Source organism: Onychostruthus taczanowskii, unplaced genomic scaffold (assembly GCF_017590055.1).
Source record: "Onychostruthus taczanowskii isolate IOZ18803 unplaced genomic scaffold, ASM1759005v1 scaffold99, whole genome shotgun sequence".
NCBI classification, from domain to species: Eukaryota; Metazoa; Chordata; class Aves; order Passeriformes; family Passeridae; genus Onychostruthus; species Onychostruthus taczanowskii.
The window spans coordinates 1,737,799-1,752,877 of record NW_024507990.1 but is presented as its reverse complement, the minus strand read 5'-3'; the positions used below and the strand labels follow the sequence as shown (position 1 = coordinate 1,752,877).

Genomic DNA, 15,079 nt, shown 5'->3' with positions numbered 1-15,079 from the left:
TCCAGGCTGCACAACGCCAGCTCCTCCAAAGGTCCCTCAAGCCCGTGTGGCGCTGGAGCAGCCGTACCTGAAGGGAGCTTCGGCGGCGAAGCGCTCCCTGAGCCGCAGCTGCTGGGCGTCGAAGGCGGCGCAGCTCTGCCGCAGGGCTGCCACCTCGCCGGCTTGCAGCGGGGCCACCTGCTGCTTCACGGCCTGAGCCAGCTTCTTCACCTGGCTCCACTTCTCCGGCAGCTCCTGCGGGCACAAAGGCACTGCTGGCTGCCCCTTCTTTTCCTACCAAGCCCATCCGTCTCCACGGAGGGAGAGGAGCCTAGAGGAACTTCTGCCTTTCCCACTCCGTACAGGAGGGAATGAATCATTCACAGAAAGAACAGTTCTTTGGCTGTCTCCGGCGTGTGGATGGCTGCTCCACACCCTCATTTCTTCTGTCAGCAAAGTAAATCAGTTATTTGAAGGTATTTGCACAAGCAGGAACACACCAGCAGCTCCCAGGCAGGGGGATTTAGTGGGGCGAGGCTGCTGGTGGATGAAGACACAGCTGGCAGGGCTTGTCTCTGTCCCCCAGCACTCACCATCTCTTACAACCTTCTCGTGGTCCCCTTTGCAGAAAAGAAAGGAATTCCCAAAGAACTGAATCATGAGAGCCAGATGTGGAAAGATGCCAAAACATGTTCACAACCTGCTGCCAGGGATGTCCTCTGGGTAAAGCAGATCTGGTGGTCTCGACCCAGAGGAGGACTGAAGTCCTGTGGGAAGGCAGCTCCTCTGGCAACATTATCCTTCCCATCTCCATAGCTGCCAAGAACCAGCTTATTTAAAAATAATTATAATTCAACCTAATTAACAGATGGATCTGAAAATGCATTAATTTTCTTTTTTTTTTTTATTTCAAGAGCAATCGCTGGGAGTTGGAACAGGCAATTCCATGTTTTTCACACATAACAAAAGGCTTAATCTCTGCTTTAAAAGAAAAAAAATCTCAAAATGTAGAGCTACTAAGGCACATCCTGCAACAGCAAAATGCTGCCCACTGGGGCCCTCTAATGACAGGGAGCAGGGCTTTGAATATCCCTGGGATGCTCCTCCACTCCTGCCCCTTTGCCTTCTGCTCCTGGGCAAGCTGCTGTGCCCACCACAAGCCCTCACCCACCTCCAGCTGCTGGTGGACTTCCTCGGGCAGCTGCTGCTCGTAGGCCCTCAGCAGCTCAATGATCTCCTTCAGGGGCTCAAACATGGCATCAGTGGCACTGTGACGTTCCTTCACAGCCAGCAGGTGACCCATGACCTCCACCAAGCCACCGTAGTCACCTCTCTCCACCTTTCTGCTCAAACCTTTCTCGGCACTTTGGATGAACTCGTCCAGGTCAGCCAAGCTGCAGAGCACAAGGCAGGGAAGGAAGCACAGGATGAGGGCAGCTCCTCTGGAATTGTTATTCATCCAGCTCCTCTGGAATGAATATTCAGCCCCAGAACTGGAATTCCTGCTCAAAGGGACCCCTGGATGTGGTACAGCTTCCTTCAAGGAACACAAAGACAGGTTGGGACTTCTCAAGTTGGAGACAGAGTACCTGAACAGAGACAGGGAGCTCAGGAGGGGCTGTCTGAGAGGACAGATTTTACTGTCCCAGTTTTTACTGGGAGGGTGAGGAGGCATCAGTACAGGGTGCCCAGAGCAGCTGTGTCTGTCCCTGGATCCCTGGCAGTGTCCTCGACAGGGCCGGGAGCAGCCTGGGACAGTGGGAGGTGTCCCTGGGACAGTGGGAGGTGTCCCTGCCGTGGCAGGGGTGGCACTGGATGGGCTCTAAGATCCCTTCCAACCCCAAACCATTCTGGGATTCTGTTACAGTTTTCACCCCATCTCTTCCACCACAAGAATCCAAGCTGCCCAGGTGAACCTGGCACGTTTCAAAGCTGTAACAAACAGGGACTGTCCTTCGTGCACTGCCTCTCTTCACAGGGCAGCTCCCTCCTGCAGGTGATGCAAATTCACAGCAGTTTAGGAAAGCAACTGGACATTTGTGGGAGGAAAAATAATCCCTCCAGGACTTTAAAATTAAGATCCCTCTCTCTCAAAGCCCTTGAGCCATAAACCATCACAGATAGGAGAGTGTTTGGGGCACATTTCCTCACCTACTTATCCTGTTCTTAACCTCACCAGCTACTGGGCACTTTCAGCAGAGGAGCAATGGCTGCTGGGTCTCAAAACACTTTTTGAGTGTCTGCTTAAATTCTCTGGATGCTGCTGGGCCTAAAAGTATCCTTAAATACTTCACCTAATAAAGACTAAACTGCTGACTCAGGGACTCTCAATAACAGCTCCTAAGTGCTCATTCTCTGCCACACTAAACCTCTTTGCAAAGAAATTATCAGACAGATTTATGGTGCTGAAAAGCACACAGGAGATCACATCACCACCCCAGGCAGCAGCCTCCTCTTCAGATGTCTATGAGCACTCCCCTGGGAGCATCCACAACCTCAGACACCCTTCAGTTGTGACCAATAAATCACCCAGGCCATTGTCCTGCACAGATCTGAGCAGCTCTTCAGAGCAAGGAACTCATGGTAATGCAAAAGTTGGAGCCCAAATTGCCCCATGACACCTCCCTGACTGCTCATGCCAGGCTACCTGAATCATGGGCTTTTAGGAACCTCACATCAATGCAGATTTACTGATGGCCACCACCAAATCCAGTAAAGCAGAGAATCTCTGGGCAGAGATGGGATTATTTGGCTCAGAAGGAGCAAAACACACACCCTACATCAGGTCCCAGGGCATCAGCTCAGGGATGTCAGGGGCACCAAGGGATGCCACTGCTCCCAGGATTACCAAGGGATACCACTGCTCCCAGCTCACACACAGGCAGTGACCAGGCCACAGAAGTCACAGCGCTGGGATGGAGCTGCTGTGCAACACGGGCCCTTCTCTTGCTCCTGTATCATCTTTGGAGGTTGTCACAGCTCTGAGGCTGCCAGAGCTCCAGGAGTTTTGGACAATGCTCTCAGGGATGCACAGGGTGGGATTGTTGGGGTGTCTGTGCAGGGCCAGCAGCAGCACTGGTTGGTCCTTGTGGCTCCCTTCCAACCCAGGGTGTTCTACGATTCTCTATCCTTTGGCCACCAGCGTGAAATGACACAGCCCAGCCAGGACAAGAGAAACCCCAGGAGCAGAGGCAGGACCAGCCCTCACCTGTGCGTGACGTGGTCCAGGAGGTGCTGCTTGAACACCAAGCTCCACCTTTTAATCTCATTGAGCAAGGCCGCCTTGAAGGGCCGCGCGTCGAGCCGCAGCCAGCCCTGGAAGGTGCAGAGGGGCTGCATGCGAGCCACCTCCTCGTAGAGCTGCTCGTAGGAGCCCATCTGCTCCCTGAACTGCTGCAGCGTGGCCGGCGCCTCGGGGACGCCCTCCTCGCCGTGGGCCTCGACGTCTGCGGGCGTGGGGACGCGGCCGTGGAGCAGGAGCTGGCGGCACAGCTCCCGCCTGTCGTCCCCGCAGAGGTGCGAGAAGCGGCGCTCCAGCCCCGCGCGGTGCTCGCGGCACGCGGCCGCCGCCGCCTGAGCGCGACCCAGCAGCTCCTGGCGCCATGGGCACAGCGCGGGCATGGCCTCCAGGTCAGCCTGGGGGGCACAGAGGGAAGGGGAGAGAGGAATTGGGGAAAGGAGAGAGAAAATGGGAGAGAGGAGAGGAGAAGGGAAAGGAGAGAAGAGGAGGGAGAGTGGAGAGAAGAAGGGAAAAGAGAGAGGAGAAAGGGGGAGTGAGGGAAAGGAGAGAGAAGAAAGGAGAGAAGAGGAGAGAGAGAAGAAGATAAAGGAGAGGAAAGGAGAGAGAGTGGAGAGAGAAGGAGGGAAAAGAGAGAGAAGAAAGGAGAGAGGAGGAGGGAAAGGAGAGAGAAGAAAGGAGAGAAGAGGAGAGAGAGAAGAAGATAAAGGAGAGGAAAGGAGAGAGAGTGGAGAGAGAAGGAGGGAAAAGAGAGAGAAGAAAGGAGAGAGGAGGAGGGAAAGGAGAGAGAAGAGGAGAAAGGAGAGAGGAGAGAATGAGGAAAAGGAGAGGAAAGGAGGGAGAGTGGAGAGAGCAGGAGGGAAAAGAGGGAGAAGAAAGGAGAGAGGAGGAGGGAAAGGAGAGAAGAGGAGAGAGAGAAGAGGAGAAAGGAGAAGAAAGGAGAGAGAGTGGAGAGAGCAGGAGGGAAAAGAGGGAGAAGAAAGGAGAGAGGAGGAGGGAAAGGAGAGAAGAAGAGGAGAAAGGAGAGAAGAAGGGAAAGGAGAGGAGAAAGGAGAGAAGAAGAGACAAAGGAGACAGAGAAAATGGGAGAAGGGAGAGGGCAAAGAAGAGAGAAAGGAGAGAGGAGAGGAAAGGAAGAGAGAAGAGGGGAGAAGGCAGAGAAGAGAAAGGAGAGAGTGGAGAGGGAGGGGAGAGGAGAGCACAGTGAGGTGGGAGCACGTGGCACCTCCTCACTGCCTGGGGAAGCCCCAGAACACAGACCTGGTAGTGGCAGAAGCCACTGTGCGTGGCCAGCCGGGGCACCAGCGAGGAGATGTGGTAGATGCCCTGGAGAAGACTTTCCACCATGTCACAGAAGCCATCGTTGGTGCCAGGGTCCAAGGAAGGGCGAAACACCAAATCTGGGATCACCAAATCCAGCTGTACCTCAAAGAGGGGAGGGAGCCCTGCCTTGGGATCTGGTAGGGAAGAACAGAGATGTCAGGGACTTTATCAAGGAATCTTGAGCCACTCACCTCCTATTAGGAGATGTCACAGGCCTGCAGGGACAGCAGGAGGGTGTGGTGGCAGACAGACACTCACTGGTGCCTGCACAACCCATGGAGGTGTTGGCAAACCAGCTGTGCTGTGGTACCCACCAAAAGCAGTGGGGAACAGGTGAGACACAGGTGATTTAAGGAGCAGAAAACACCCTGAGGAGGAAAGGCTCTTCAGGTAATGCAGAGGGTGTCTGAGAGCTGCACAATGCCAGCATGGAAGTGCTCGCAGAGGAGAAAAACAACAGGAACCAAGTGGCTCTTTAATTTAGTGGTGAAAGGCATGAAATAAAAAAAACGAAAAAGCAACCAGAAAGTGAAGGCAGATGCAAATGTGACAACCTAGGCAAGTTTTTAACAAGGTGGTGAAGAACTGCTTGCAATTCTCCAGTTCATTGTGCTTTCACATCCAGAAGGGAAGCGTTCCTGGAGATGAGCTTCAGCTGCACACAAGCTGCTCTCAGCAGAGCAAGGAGGGCTGGGCTGGTGACTCCTGGGCCCAGCTCACCTCTGCCTAATGCTCAGGGACTGAGGGTTTTTGGAGATGTGCTTCAGCTGCACACAAGCTGCTCTCAGCAGAGCAAGGAGGGCTGGGCTGGTGACTCCTGGGCCCAGCTCACCTCTGCCTAATGCTCAGGGACTGAGGGCTTTGTTTTGTGCCTTTCAAGAGCAGAACTGGCTCTTGAGACTCCCCACAGAGGAAGGATGGTGCCATCCTCCAAGGAGGGCTGGGCTGGTGACTCCTGGGCCCAGCTCACCTCTGCCTAATGCTCAGGGACTGAGGGTTTTGTTTTGTGCCTTTCAAGCAGAACTGGCTCTTGAGAATCCCCACAGAGAAAGGATGGTGCCACCCTGTTGCTTTGGGCATGGGAGGGTGGGAGGTGGCTGATGTCCAAGCACAGATGTGGGAGAAGCCTCAGCTGTCTCCATTAACCCTTGCAGACAGTGAAGTCACCTCCATCCCTCCCCCTGGGCAATCCAGTGACCAGGGCTGGAGTCACCCTCCCCTTCTGCAGGCTCCAGTGCCAGAGGAAAGCCAGGAAGAAGAGAACAACCACTGAGTATGAGGGAGCACAGCCAGAGAGGTCCCCTTGGAGAAGCTGAGCAGCCCCTGCAGCCAGGGGACAGGAACCAGGTGTCACCTGTGTTCTCCAGGAGGTATTTCAGCGAGCACTCAATGGCAGTGAAGAATCCATCCAGGACTATCTCATCCACATAATCCAAGTACACCTTCCAGGCATCAGATGCGGGGTCTGCACGTAGGAGGCTCTGGTTTTCCTGGGAGACAAAGAAGATTCCTTCACACACAGCAGGGCTGAGCGTGTCCTAAGGAGAGCTGCCCACACCCCAGGGCTGATGCTGGGCAGCACAGCAGTGTCAGCCCCGTGGAGGTGGATCTTCCTACTGGGGCATGGCCACGATTTGCTCCTGTCAAGGGCTGCTTGGTCTCCAGGAACACTTCAAGGTGAAAATGGAGGGCAGAAGAGCCTAAGAAGGTCTTCTACATGTTCTCCTCCCTCTTCTCTGAGGCCAGGGGACGTGGGGCTGCTTTGCACCCCTGGGGCAGGGAGAACTGGGGGTCTCAAGGCCCATCCTGATGAACCCATCTGGTTCTCTTCAGAGTCCAAGGCCAGACATGACCCTCAGGAGAGGGCTGGGCTTACAGCCAATCTCCTCCAGGCCATGCACAACACCTGGCTCCAGGCAGGTGAGGAGCAGAGCTTTGGGCTTTCTCCTGGCCTGCAGAGGACTCCGAGCTCTGGCAAAACTGCTGGGAAGCACCGAGGTTTGGGACAGCAGTTTCTGTCCTGTCACTCAGCTTCTCCCTGGGTGGTCAGCAGGAGGTGATGTCCACAGAGGGACACGGAGCCTAGAACTGAAGGGTCAGCCCCAGCCTGTGCTCCCAGGTGATCCTCAGAGGGGATTTTTCCTTGGAGCAGCATCCCAAACACGATGCACCACTCCCCTCTAGTGGCGCTGCAGCAGCCACGGCTGCAGCCAGACCCTTCCCTGGGCTGCTGCTGGTCCTGCCCGGGGCTGGGAGCCCAGCCAGCCCCACACCCAGTCTAGCTCACCCCTCAGAGACAACAGCAATTAACCCCGGGTCGGGCTCTCAGATGTGTTCAGGGAGTTCATTTAAGGCGAGGCAGCTCTGGAAGTTTTAAGTTTTCAACACGGAGCCTCTGAGGAGCCCCCAGCTCTGCAGGTGCCCCCTCACCTTGACCAGGCAGTGGATCCTCTGCCCACAGTCCCTGACCAGGCTGTAGCGCCGTTCCAGGCGCTCCTGGCACTCCTCCAGGCTCAGCACTGCCTCCTTTTTGGAATCCCTCCTCTCCAGGATGGGTGACCCCCACGAGTGCACGATGCCCTGGATCTCCTCAACGTTACCCTTGGCTTTCTGCACCCTCTGCTCCAGGTCACAGACATCGCCCATCACCCCGGAGATGTGGTCCCAGACACCTGGGGAAAATGAGATGGTTGAGCCTCCATTTTCAGTGCTGCTGGGCCAAGCCCTGGTGTTCTCTCCTTCAGACCTTTTCCCTGTGGTCTCACGTGTTTCTCACTCATCCTTAAGGAAAGAGATTCACCACCTCAAGCAGCAGAGCCACCTCTACCTGTCCCCTACCCCAGCAAGGCTCAGAGGGACCAGCAGAGCCTCTCCTCCCCAGAGCCAGGGCTAAACCTGAGGGAGCAGGACCCTGCCCACAGCCCCCGCGGATCTGGGATGTGGGAAGGAGCAGGAATGCCAGGAGAGCTGCTCCTCATCTCCCCAGTGCTGGACAGCCAGATAGAGCCCTGTCCTACTGGGAACTGCCACTGGGAACCAGGGAGCAGAGACTGGGCACACGGGGGAGCAGGAGGAGCCCCAGGTGCCACACTGAGGGAAACGGGTTTGTAAAGAATTCCCAAAACCTGACAGAAAGCTCACACAGCCTTGCACATCCGTGTGCAAACCCTAAGATAAGGTGTGCTGGCTTAGGAAGGCCACGGAATAGAGATGGCATTGTTGAGAGAGAGACTGAACCAGAAACAAGTTTCAACAAGTCTCAAAATATGACCTTGCAAAAAGACCAGATATTTTAGAGACTTAGGACTGTGAAAGATGCATTGTAGCATTACATGGGGTAAAAATATAGGTGATTGGTGTTAAATATAGGTTAAAATATAGGTAAAAATGTAGGTGATATATGTTAAATATAGGTAAAAATATAGGTAAAAATATAGGTGATTGATGTGAAATATAGGTAAAAATATAGGTGATTGGCATTAGAAGTAACAGCAGCATTGTGGGGCAAAACCTAATAGGCTGAAAAACATTTATAATGTATTGTAACCAGGAAATGGGTTGGCTTCTGATGGAATGGTGTTGAGTTTTACATCTGTCTCACTATCCATCGAGACTGATAACGAAATAAAATCTTTTAAAACACCTCTCAGCTGCCCCATCTCTGTACAAGCTGGGAAAACCAACACCACACAGAGCCAGCTCACCCTCCGTCCTCCAGGTCAGCGTTTCCTCTGCCTCCCTCAGCTTCAGGTCGATGTCCTGGAGCTGCCCCTGCACCAGCGGATATTCCACTTCCAGCACGGTCCTCAGGACCTTGTTGTAGCTGTTCCCCATCAGCTCCAGGCTGGCCACCAGCTGCCAGAAGGATTCCTTGCAGGAATGGAGCTCAGCTGCCGCCGGGGGGATGGCTCCTGCCCCGCTGCCCCTCAGGTAGCTCACCTCCCTCAGCACCGACACCAGCTGGGGAGGCAAGGCACAGAGCTGAGCACAGCCCAGCCCTCTCCACTCCTGGCAGTCCCTCCCATCTGTTCTGAGCATCACAGGGGTGCCTGCTGGTCAGCAGAGCCCTCCCAGCTCCTGGAATTCCCTTCCACCCATTCTGACCATCACAGGGAATTCCTGCTGGTCAGCACAGTCCTCCCAGCTCCTGGCATTCCCTCCAACCCCTTCTGACCATCACAGGACATTCCTACTAGTCAGCATAGCCCTCCCAGCTCCTGGCATTCCCTCCAGTCTGTTCTGACCATCACAGGATGTTCCTACTGGTCACCACAGCCCTCCCAGCTCCTGGAATTCCCTTCCACCCATTCTGACCATCACGGGGAATTCCTGCTCCTCAGCACAGCCCTCCCAGATCCTGGCATTCCCTCCAACTCTCCTGAGCATCACAGGATGTTTCTGCTGGTTTATTCCTAAAGCTGCAAGCTGGAAAGTGCCTGGACAGCTCCTGGTCTGTACCACCATTGATCTCTGACTCTGGATTCCTTGCCAGCTCTGTTAAGCACCAACCAGCCCCTAAAAGCCACCATCACCTCTCACATCACCATCACCTGCTCCCAGCCACCCCCATCCGTGTTCTTCCCCTCTCAGATGGAGGCTGAGCCACAGCACAAGTCTCAGCAATACTGTTCTGCAAGAGCCATGGGCCATTGTCAAAGTGAAAGATAAGATGGCTCCAGTTCTCTTGGTGTGCTGGGTTAATTGGTATAAAAAATAATTTAAAAATAGTAAAAACAAACCCACTGACACAACTCCTTCTGGTGCCACCTTCCATTAAATATTTCTGGAGTCACAAAACAAACCTTCCCTGGCTTTTCCACAGCCTTTCAGAAGCTCAGGTTTCAGCTACACACAACCTGAATGTGCATCTGTAGATGATGTCCCACCACTCCCCACACCAGTATCAACCAGTGTGGTCTGGACATGCTGACACCAGTCACACATCTGGCTCCTGAGGGACCTCCTGCCACTGCCTTTAACCAGAATTTGCCCTGCTCAAACTGTAATGCTGGTATTTAGGCACAGAGAACCCCACCAGGTGTCCCCCACAGCTTGGGGACATGCCCTGGGGGGCAGGAGAGCCCAGGGGCAGCAGCTCTTACCTGGGGATCAAAATTGACCGTGATCAGTTTGGTCTGGGGATCTCTCCGGATGAGAGGCTGGGTCAGGTTGTACTGGGATTTTTCTGAGACTGTCTGGGACCAGTCTAAATACAGCTTTTCCTGATACCTGCCAGAAGAGAGAAACATGCACCAGAGCAGAGGGTGAGCAGCTGAAACGGAGTGGAAGCCAAGTCCACTCTGAGGACTGAAGAAGGTGAAGGAATCTTCAAAACCCGTCCATGCCACCTCAACAACAGGGCTTCCAAGAGAAGCACCCTAAAAACAGTGGCAGCATCAAGTCAGGAGGGCAAAGCTCTCTCAAGTACCAGTTTTAGCAGAGAATTCAGGTTTGGAGATGGACTTTCCAAAGCACTTAGCCTAGTGTGACATACCAGCAGCTGGGGGTCTCCAGAGGTCTAAGCAGGGCAGATGCCTGAAGCCCCAGGGATGTGGGGCTGGCTGAAGCTGAGCTCACCTGTCTGAGTGAGGCCATGGCACCCTGGGATGGGGCACAGAGGGCAGAATAGGGCTCCTGGCATCTGACAGCTCACGGACAGTCCCTCCCTCCCCAGTGACAAAGTCTGCTCTGAATCATGTTGCCACCTGAGCAGCCAGGAGAGAGCACCTCGAGGTGGTCACCCCTCACCACCTGTGGGGCTGCTCCTCTCTGAAGGGCTCTGCTGAACCCCCCAGCCTTGTTCTGCTGATGGGAACAGGGCTCCCCCCACCACCCTGCAGCACCCAGCAGCCCGGGGTGGGCTCTGGCTCATCTCAGCTCCCTCCAGTGTGGGTGGGGAGCAGGGTCCTGCAGGGATCCCCCTCCCTGGGGAAGGGTTCCTCCCAAGGGACAGCCCAGAGCACTCAGGTGAAACTTCAAGCACTGAGATGCCAAGGCCTGGACAGTTACCCCCAGCTCAAACTGTGGAACACCCACGTTACAGCCACTGCAAACACAGCCAGTGAGAGAACAGACTTCTCCCAGCCCAGGTTTTCCACCAGAGCAGCTTCTCCACCCCACAGCAGCTTGTTCTGAAGTTCCTGCTGGCTGCAGAGCCCCTCTTCCCCCCCCTGCAGGATTCCCACTTGAAGCCATCCCAGCAAACCTGTGGTTCCCAGTGCCAGGCTCCCTCCTCCTCTCCCAGCAGGAAATTCCCTTGGGTTTGGACATTCCCAAGACCTGGGCTGCCAAATGTTCTGGAAGGTACCTCAGGGGAGGGGAAGCTTTCCCTGCCTGAGCCCCCTGTACCTGTCCAGCAGCTGGATCATCTCTTCATATTTCTGCACCACCCTTCTTCCACGGGCAGAGTCCAAGCTCCTGGCAGCACAACAGACAGGGTCACCTCCAGCCCTGGGGGCTGGCATCTGCATTTCCCCCTCCCCAAGGTCCCCCACAGCCTGCAGGCACAGTCTGCCTGGGTTTCACCCCAAATCCTCTCCCTGCACAAAGGCTGCCCAGCCCCCTGGGCTCTCTCTCAGCTAAAAAGGGGAGCAGCAGCTGGGACAGGAGAAGGACTCAGGGCTGCTGGAAAAATCAGTTACCAAACATCACTTTTAAACATTTCACCCTTGGCAGTTTCCTGTGACATTTGTGCTCCACTGTGCAGGTCACAGCTGTGTGAATGACTGTTTGTATAATGTATAGAAAATAAATATAAAATGCATGCAATAACATATACTATATAGATCATATATATGTATATACACACATATATTCATTTCTCCTTTTCAATCCTTTCTTCCTCTCAAGTTGTACATGGGAAAGAGCCTCACACCACCCTGCTGAAGGACTTGTCTGTACCTGCTCTAAACAGAGGGGTAAAATCAGTGCTAAATGCAGGGACCATGAGAATTCCAGCCCTGGTTTGTTCTCTTGATCACAGTCTGGGTGATTGGTTTTTGTTTAATGCTCAGAAAGTTGTCTTCTGCCAACACCCAAGAGCTGAGCTGCTCCCAACGAGCTCCTAGAGGAATTAGTGGAAAAGGTTTGCAATACCTATTTTAATTACAACCCAGGGCTCTGTTAAAAGCAGAGGAGCCTATCTACTGTCCCACTGTGCCTCTCAACCACTTAATAACCAATCCAATTAAAAAGCTCCTTCAAAAAACCAAAATGGTGGGGAAGTGAACGCCTCCAGGGCACCTCTTCACTTCTCACCTCCTCACTGCTTCAGCTACAGCCACTGGATAGCATTCAACACAGAGAGAACACCCAGAGAGAGATTCCCAGATGGTGGCAGCTCATCTGGAGCAGACACTCACAGCCCTGGGATGTGCCTGAGGTGCTCCAAGGGCCCCTGGATCCGCGCCCGCAGCTCCCGCGCCCAGCTCAGCGCTCCAGCCACGGGAGGGACGTTCTTGTGCAGGGGGGGAAAGCCTGCAGGGCACAGGGGAACAGCATCTCATCAGCCCTGCAACCCCACAGCCCCACAGAACTGCCCTGGGCTCCAGGCTTCCTCCCTGAAATCCAACCTCCGTCACTGCGCGGAGGTCTGCGACCTACAAACCCTGCTGGGGATTTGGAATAAGGCATCTCAGGAGAAGTCCTGGAACCAGGCTGGGGTGAATTCTCTGCTTCCCACGGGCACTGAGGAGGGGGTTTCTGGCTGGGAGCCGGCTGTGACCATCCCATCTCAGAGCCACAGAACAGAAGTGCCCAAAGCCACAGCAAATGCTGGACTCACCCTCCGCCAGTCTCCCCATTCCCCTTGTTAACCTGCACTGGTTCCAGCAGTGCTGCCCCTCCTGGAGCTCCTCTGATTCCAGAACAGACTTCCTGAGGCTTCCTGATAGGAATTTACCTACTCCCTTCTGTGCCAGCATTCCCAGGGAACAATAAACCTGGGAAAGGCTGATCAACCCCCAGATTCCCACCTCCCCCTTGCCTTTCCAGCATTACCCACACCTCACACATTTAAAACAAGGACATTGACAAAACAAGGATAATGACAGGGCATTCCCAGGCACTTCCCACCAGGAAAGCTGCAAACCTTTGCAATTTGGGAAGTTCTGGTGTCCTTAGAAAAATCAAATTATTTTCCCCCCCTAAATTAACCTAAATACAATTTCCTGTAAAATCCATTTTCCTCCTGGCGTGGCACCCACCGAGCTGCAGCCCTGCCTGGGTGTGCCTGGTGTAGGTGAGCCTGGCCTGGTCCAGGACAGTGCTGAACATGCTGAGCAGGACGGGGAACTTGTCAGCAGCAGCTGCAGCCATCACAGGGCGCTGCAGAAGGTTCCGGAACATGGCCAGCAGCTGTGCAGGGGAAGGAGCAGGGAAAGAACGGGAAAAGTCACATTCCTGCGCAAAGTCCCGCTGGGATTTTCCTCACTGATGCAGCTCCTCAGCAGCTCAGAGGTCTGCACTGGTGGACGTGTGTCAAAGGGAAGGTTTTCCCCCTGCTTTCCCAAGAAGTTCCTGCCTTTCATGGAGTCGTTTAGGTTTGAAAAGGACTCCAAGGTCACCTTTGACTGATCCCACCACTAAACCATATCACAAAGCATGTTTTCGTTACAGGAATGCTCAGACCTTCTCTGTGGATCAACCGTATTCCAACAGTCATTCTTCAAATCTGCTATTTAAAAAAAAAACCCAAACAACTCAAAGATAAATGCTATCACTTACTATTTTCTATAGCAATTTTTACAATTATTCTGATTTGTTTTCAGAAAATACAATTTTACTTTCTCTGCAGGATAGATTCACTGGTAAACAAAGCCCCCTCTTTTCTAGAAAACCTCCATTTTCAGAGCTGAAATTCATCCATGTATTAACAAATTGATATTAACAACGATCACCTGGTTTTAACAGCAGTTTTCACCAGGAAATCAGAGAATCCCAGAATGGTTTGGGTTGGAAGGGACCTTAAAGCCCAGCTCATTCCACACCCAAGAGCAGGGACACCTCCAGTAGAGCAGGGTGCTCCAAGCCCTGTCCAAGCTGGCCTTGGAACTCAGAGCAGCCTTTCCTCCCCCTCCCAGGGACACCAGCGCAACTCCTGCCATCCACAAGCCTGATTTGAATCATTTATCTGTCCCCAAATGGAGCAAAGGCCACTTTGTTTTTGTGTTTGTGTCTGAGGTGAGGAGCAGGGGCACTCCCAGCTCCAGGGCTCGTGGTGGACCCAAGCTCTGAGCGTCCCCACCCACTGTGGGTGCCCAGTGCCACTGTCCCCTTGTCCACCCCACGGGCACAGCCTGCAGCTCCAGCCCTGCCTGGCCTCTCTGCAGGGCTCACAGGGAGGGAAGGCAGGCACAGACAGACCTTGAAGATGTGCTCCAGGCCCGGGGCATCACTGAAGGCCTGGCTGAACACGGTGCCCAGCCGCCGGTCAATGTCCTCCACCTTCTGCTGGAAGTCCAGGGCATCCTGCTCAAACTCCTGTGGGAAGGGCAGCAGCAAGTCCTGAGCTGTGAGAAGGCACTGGGGAGGTGCCTGCCACCTCCCTGCACAGAGGTGTTTGCTCTTCTTATTCACCAGGAGTTCAAACACTCCTCCACAGAGTCAAGGGCACTTCTGTCCCATCCCACGGCTGAGCCCAAGGCTCCCCAGGATGGATCCAGAGTCCAGCAAGCATTAACTTCAGCTGGAGGCAAGGCAGGAGCTATCTCCACACTCTCTGACCATGAAGCTGGCCTGAAGACCACGTCACCACCCCAAAAACCCACAGAAGCTCAAACTCACTGAAGCAGCAAAACCCTCGAACACAACCATACCAGGGGAACTTTGGGTTAGACATCAGGAAAAAGTTCTTCACTGGAAGAGTGATTGGGCACTGGAATCATCTGCCCAGGGAGGTGCTGGAGTCACCACCCCTAGAGAAGTTTAACAAAGCCTGGACGTGGCACTCAGTGCCATGGTTTGGTAGATGAGGAGGAGCTGGGGCACAGCTTGGACTTGATGATCTCAAAGGTCTGCTCCAGCCTGGTTCACTGTGTGACTCTGAGATTCGCAGCTGCAAGAACTGCCAAGTGTCTGCAGAAAAGGCCAGCAGCTCCCTGTCCCCTACAGGGACAGATCAGAGCACGAGAGAGGGAGGAAGGAGCTGGCAGGAGGCAGCAGGGCTGTGCTGCAGAGGGAGCTGCTCCCTGGGAAGGAGGACGTGCTGCTGGCATCCCTCAGGCTGCTCCCACCTACCAGGTTGGCCAGGTCCAGGCAGTCGTAGGCTCGCTCTGAGAACACCTGGAAGCCCTCCTGGAACTCCTCGTGCATGTCCAGCACCTGCTGGCCCAGGGCCTTCCCTTTCATCCCCCCAAATTCAATCTTCTCCAGCTGGGCGAGGTCCAGGGCTGTGCTCAGGAGGCCCTGCAGAGCCAGAGGAGGCACACACAGCTTCAGCCACGAGCAGATGACAATTACCACAGCACAGAGCCATGTTTGCTCCTGGGCCACCCTGAGGGTGCTCAGGATGATCTTTGAGGTCACTTCCAACCCAAACCA

At 54.3% G+C, this 15,079-nt stretch overlaps 1 protein-coding gene across 1 annotated transcript in view; it reads right to left on the bottom strand.

The window, feature by feature from the left end:
* DNAH9 (dynein axonemal heavy chain 9) overlaps nucleotides 1-15,079 on the bottom strand; it is a 145,018-nt gene that overhangs the window by 122,696 nt on the left and 7,243 nt on the right. Inside the window, exons 8-20 of the mRNA XM_041427353.1 lie at nucleotides 14,777-14,944; nucleotides 13,904-14,020; nucleotides 12,745-12,895; nucleotides 11,902-12,016; nucleotides 10,889-10,957; nucleotides 9,643-9,769; nucleotides 8,245-8,500; nucleotides 6,971-7,212; nucleotides 5,895-6,030; nucleotides 4,478-4,674; nucleotides 3,188-3,615; nucleotides 1,151-1,373; nucleotides 68-234 (exon numbers count right to left, since the gene is read on the bottom strand). Of these exons, the coding sequence (XP_041283287.1) occupies nucleotides 68-234; nucleotides 1,151-1,373; nucleotides 3,188-3,615; nucleotides 4,478-4,674; nucleotides 5,895-6,030; nucleotides 6,971-7,212; nucleotides 8,245-8,500; nucleotides 9,643-9,769; nucleotides 10,889-10,957; nucleotides 11,902-12,016; nucleotides 12,745-12,895; nucleotides 13,904-14,020; nucleotides 14,777-14,944 (2,396 nt within the window). The remainder of the gene's footprint in view (nucleotides 1-67; nucleotides 235-1,150; nucleotides 1,374-3,187; nucleotides 3,616-4,477; nucleotides 4,675-5,894; nucleotides 6,031-6,970; nucleotides 7,213-8,244; nucleotides 8,501-9,642; nucleotides 9,770-10,888; nucleotides 10,958-11,901; nucleotides 12,017-12,744; nucleotides 12,896-13,903; nucleotides 14,021-14,776; nucleotides 14,945-15,079) is intronic.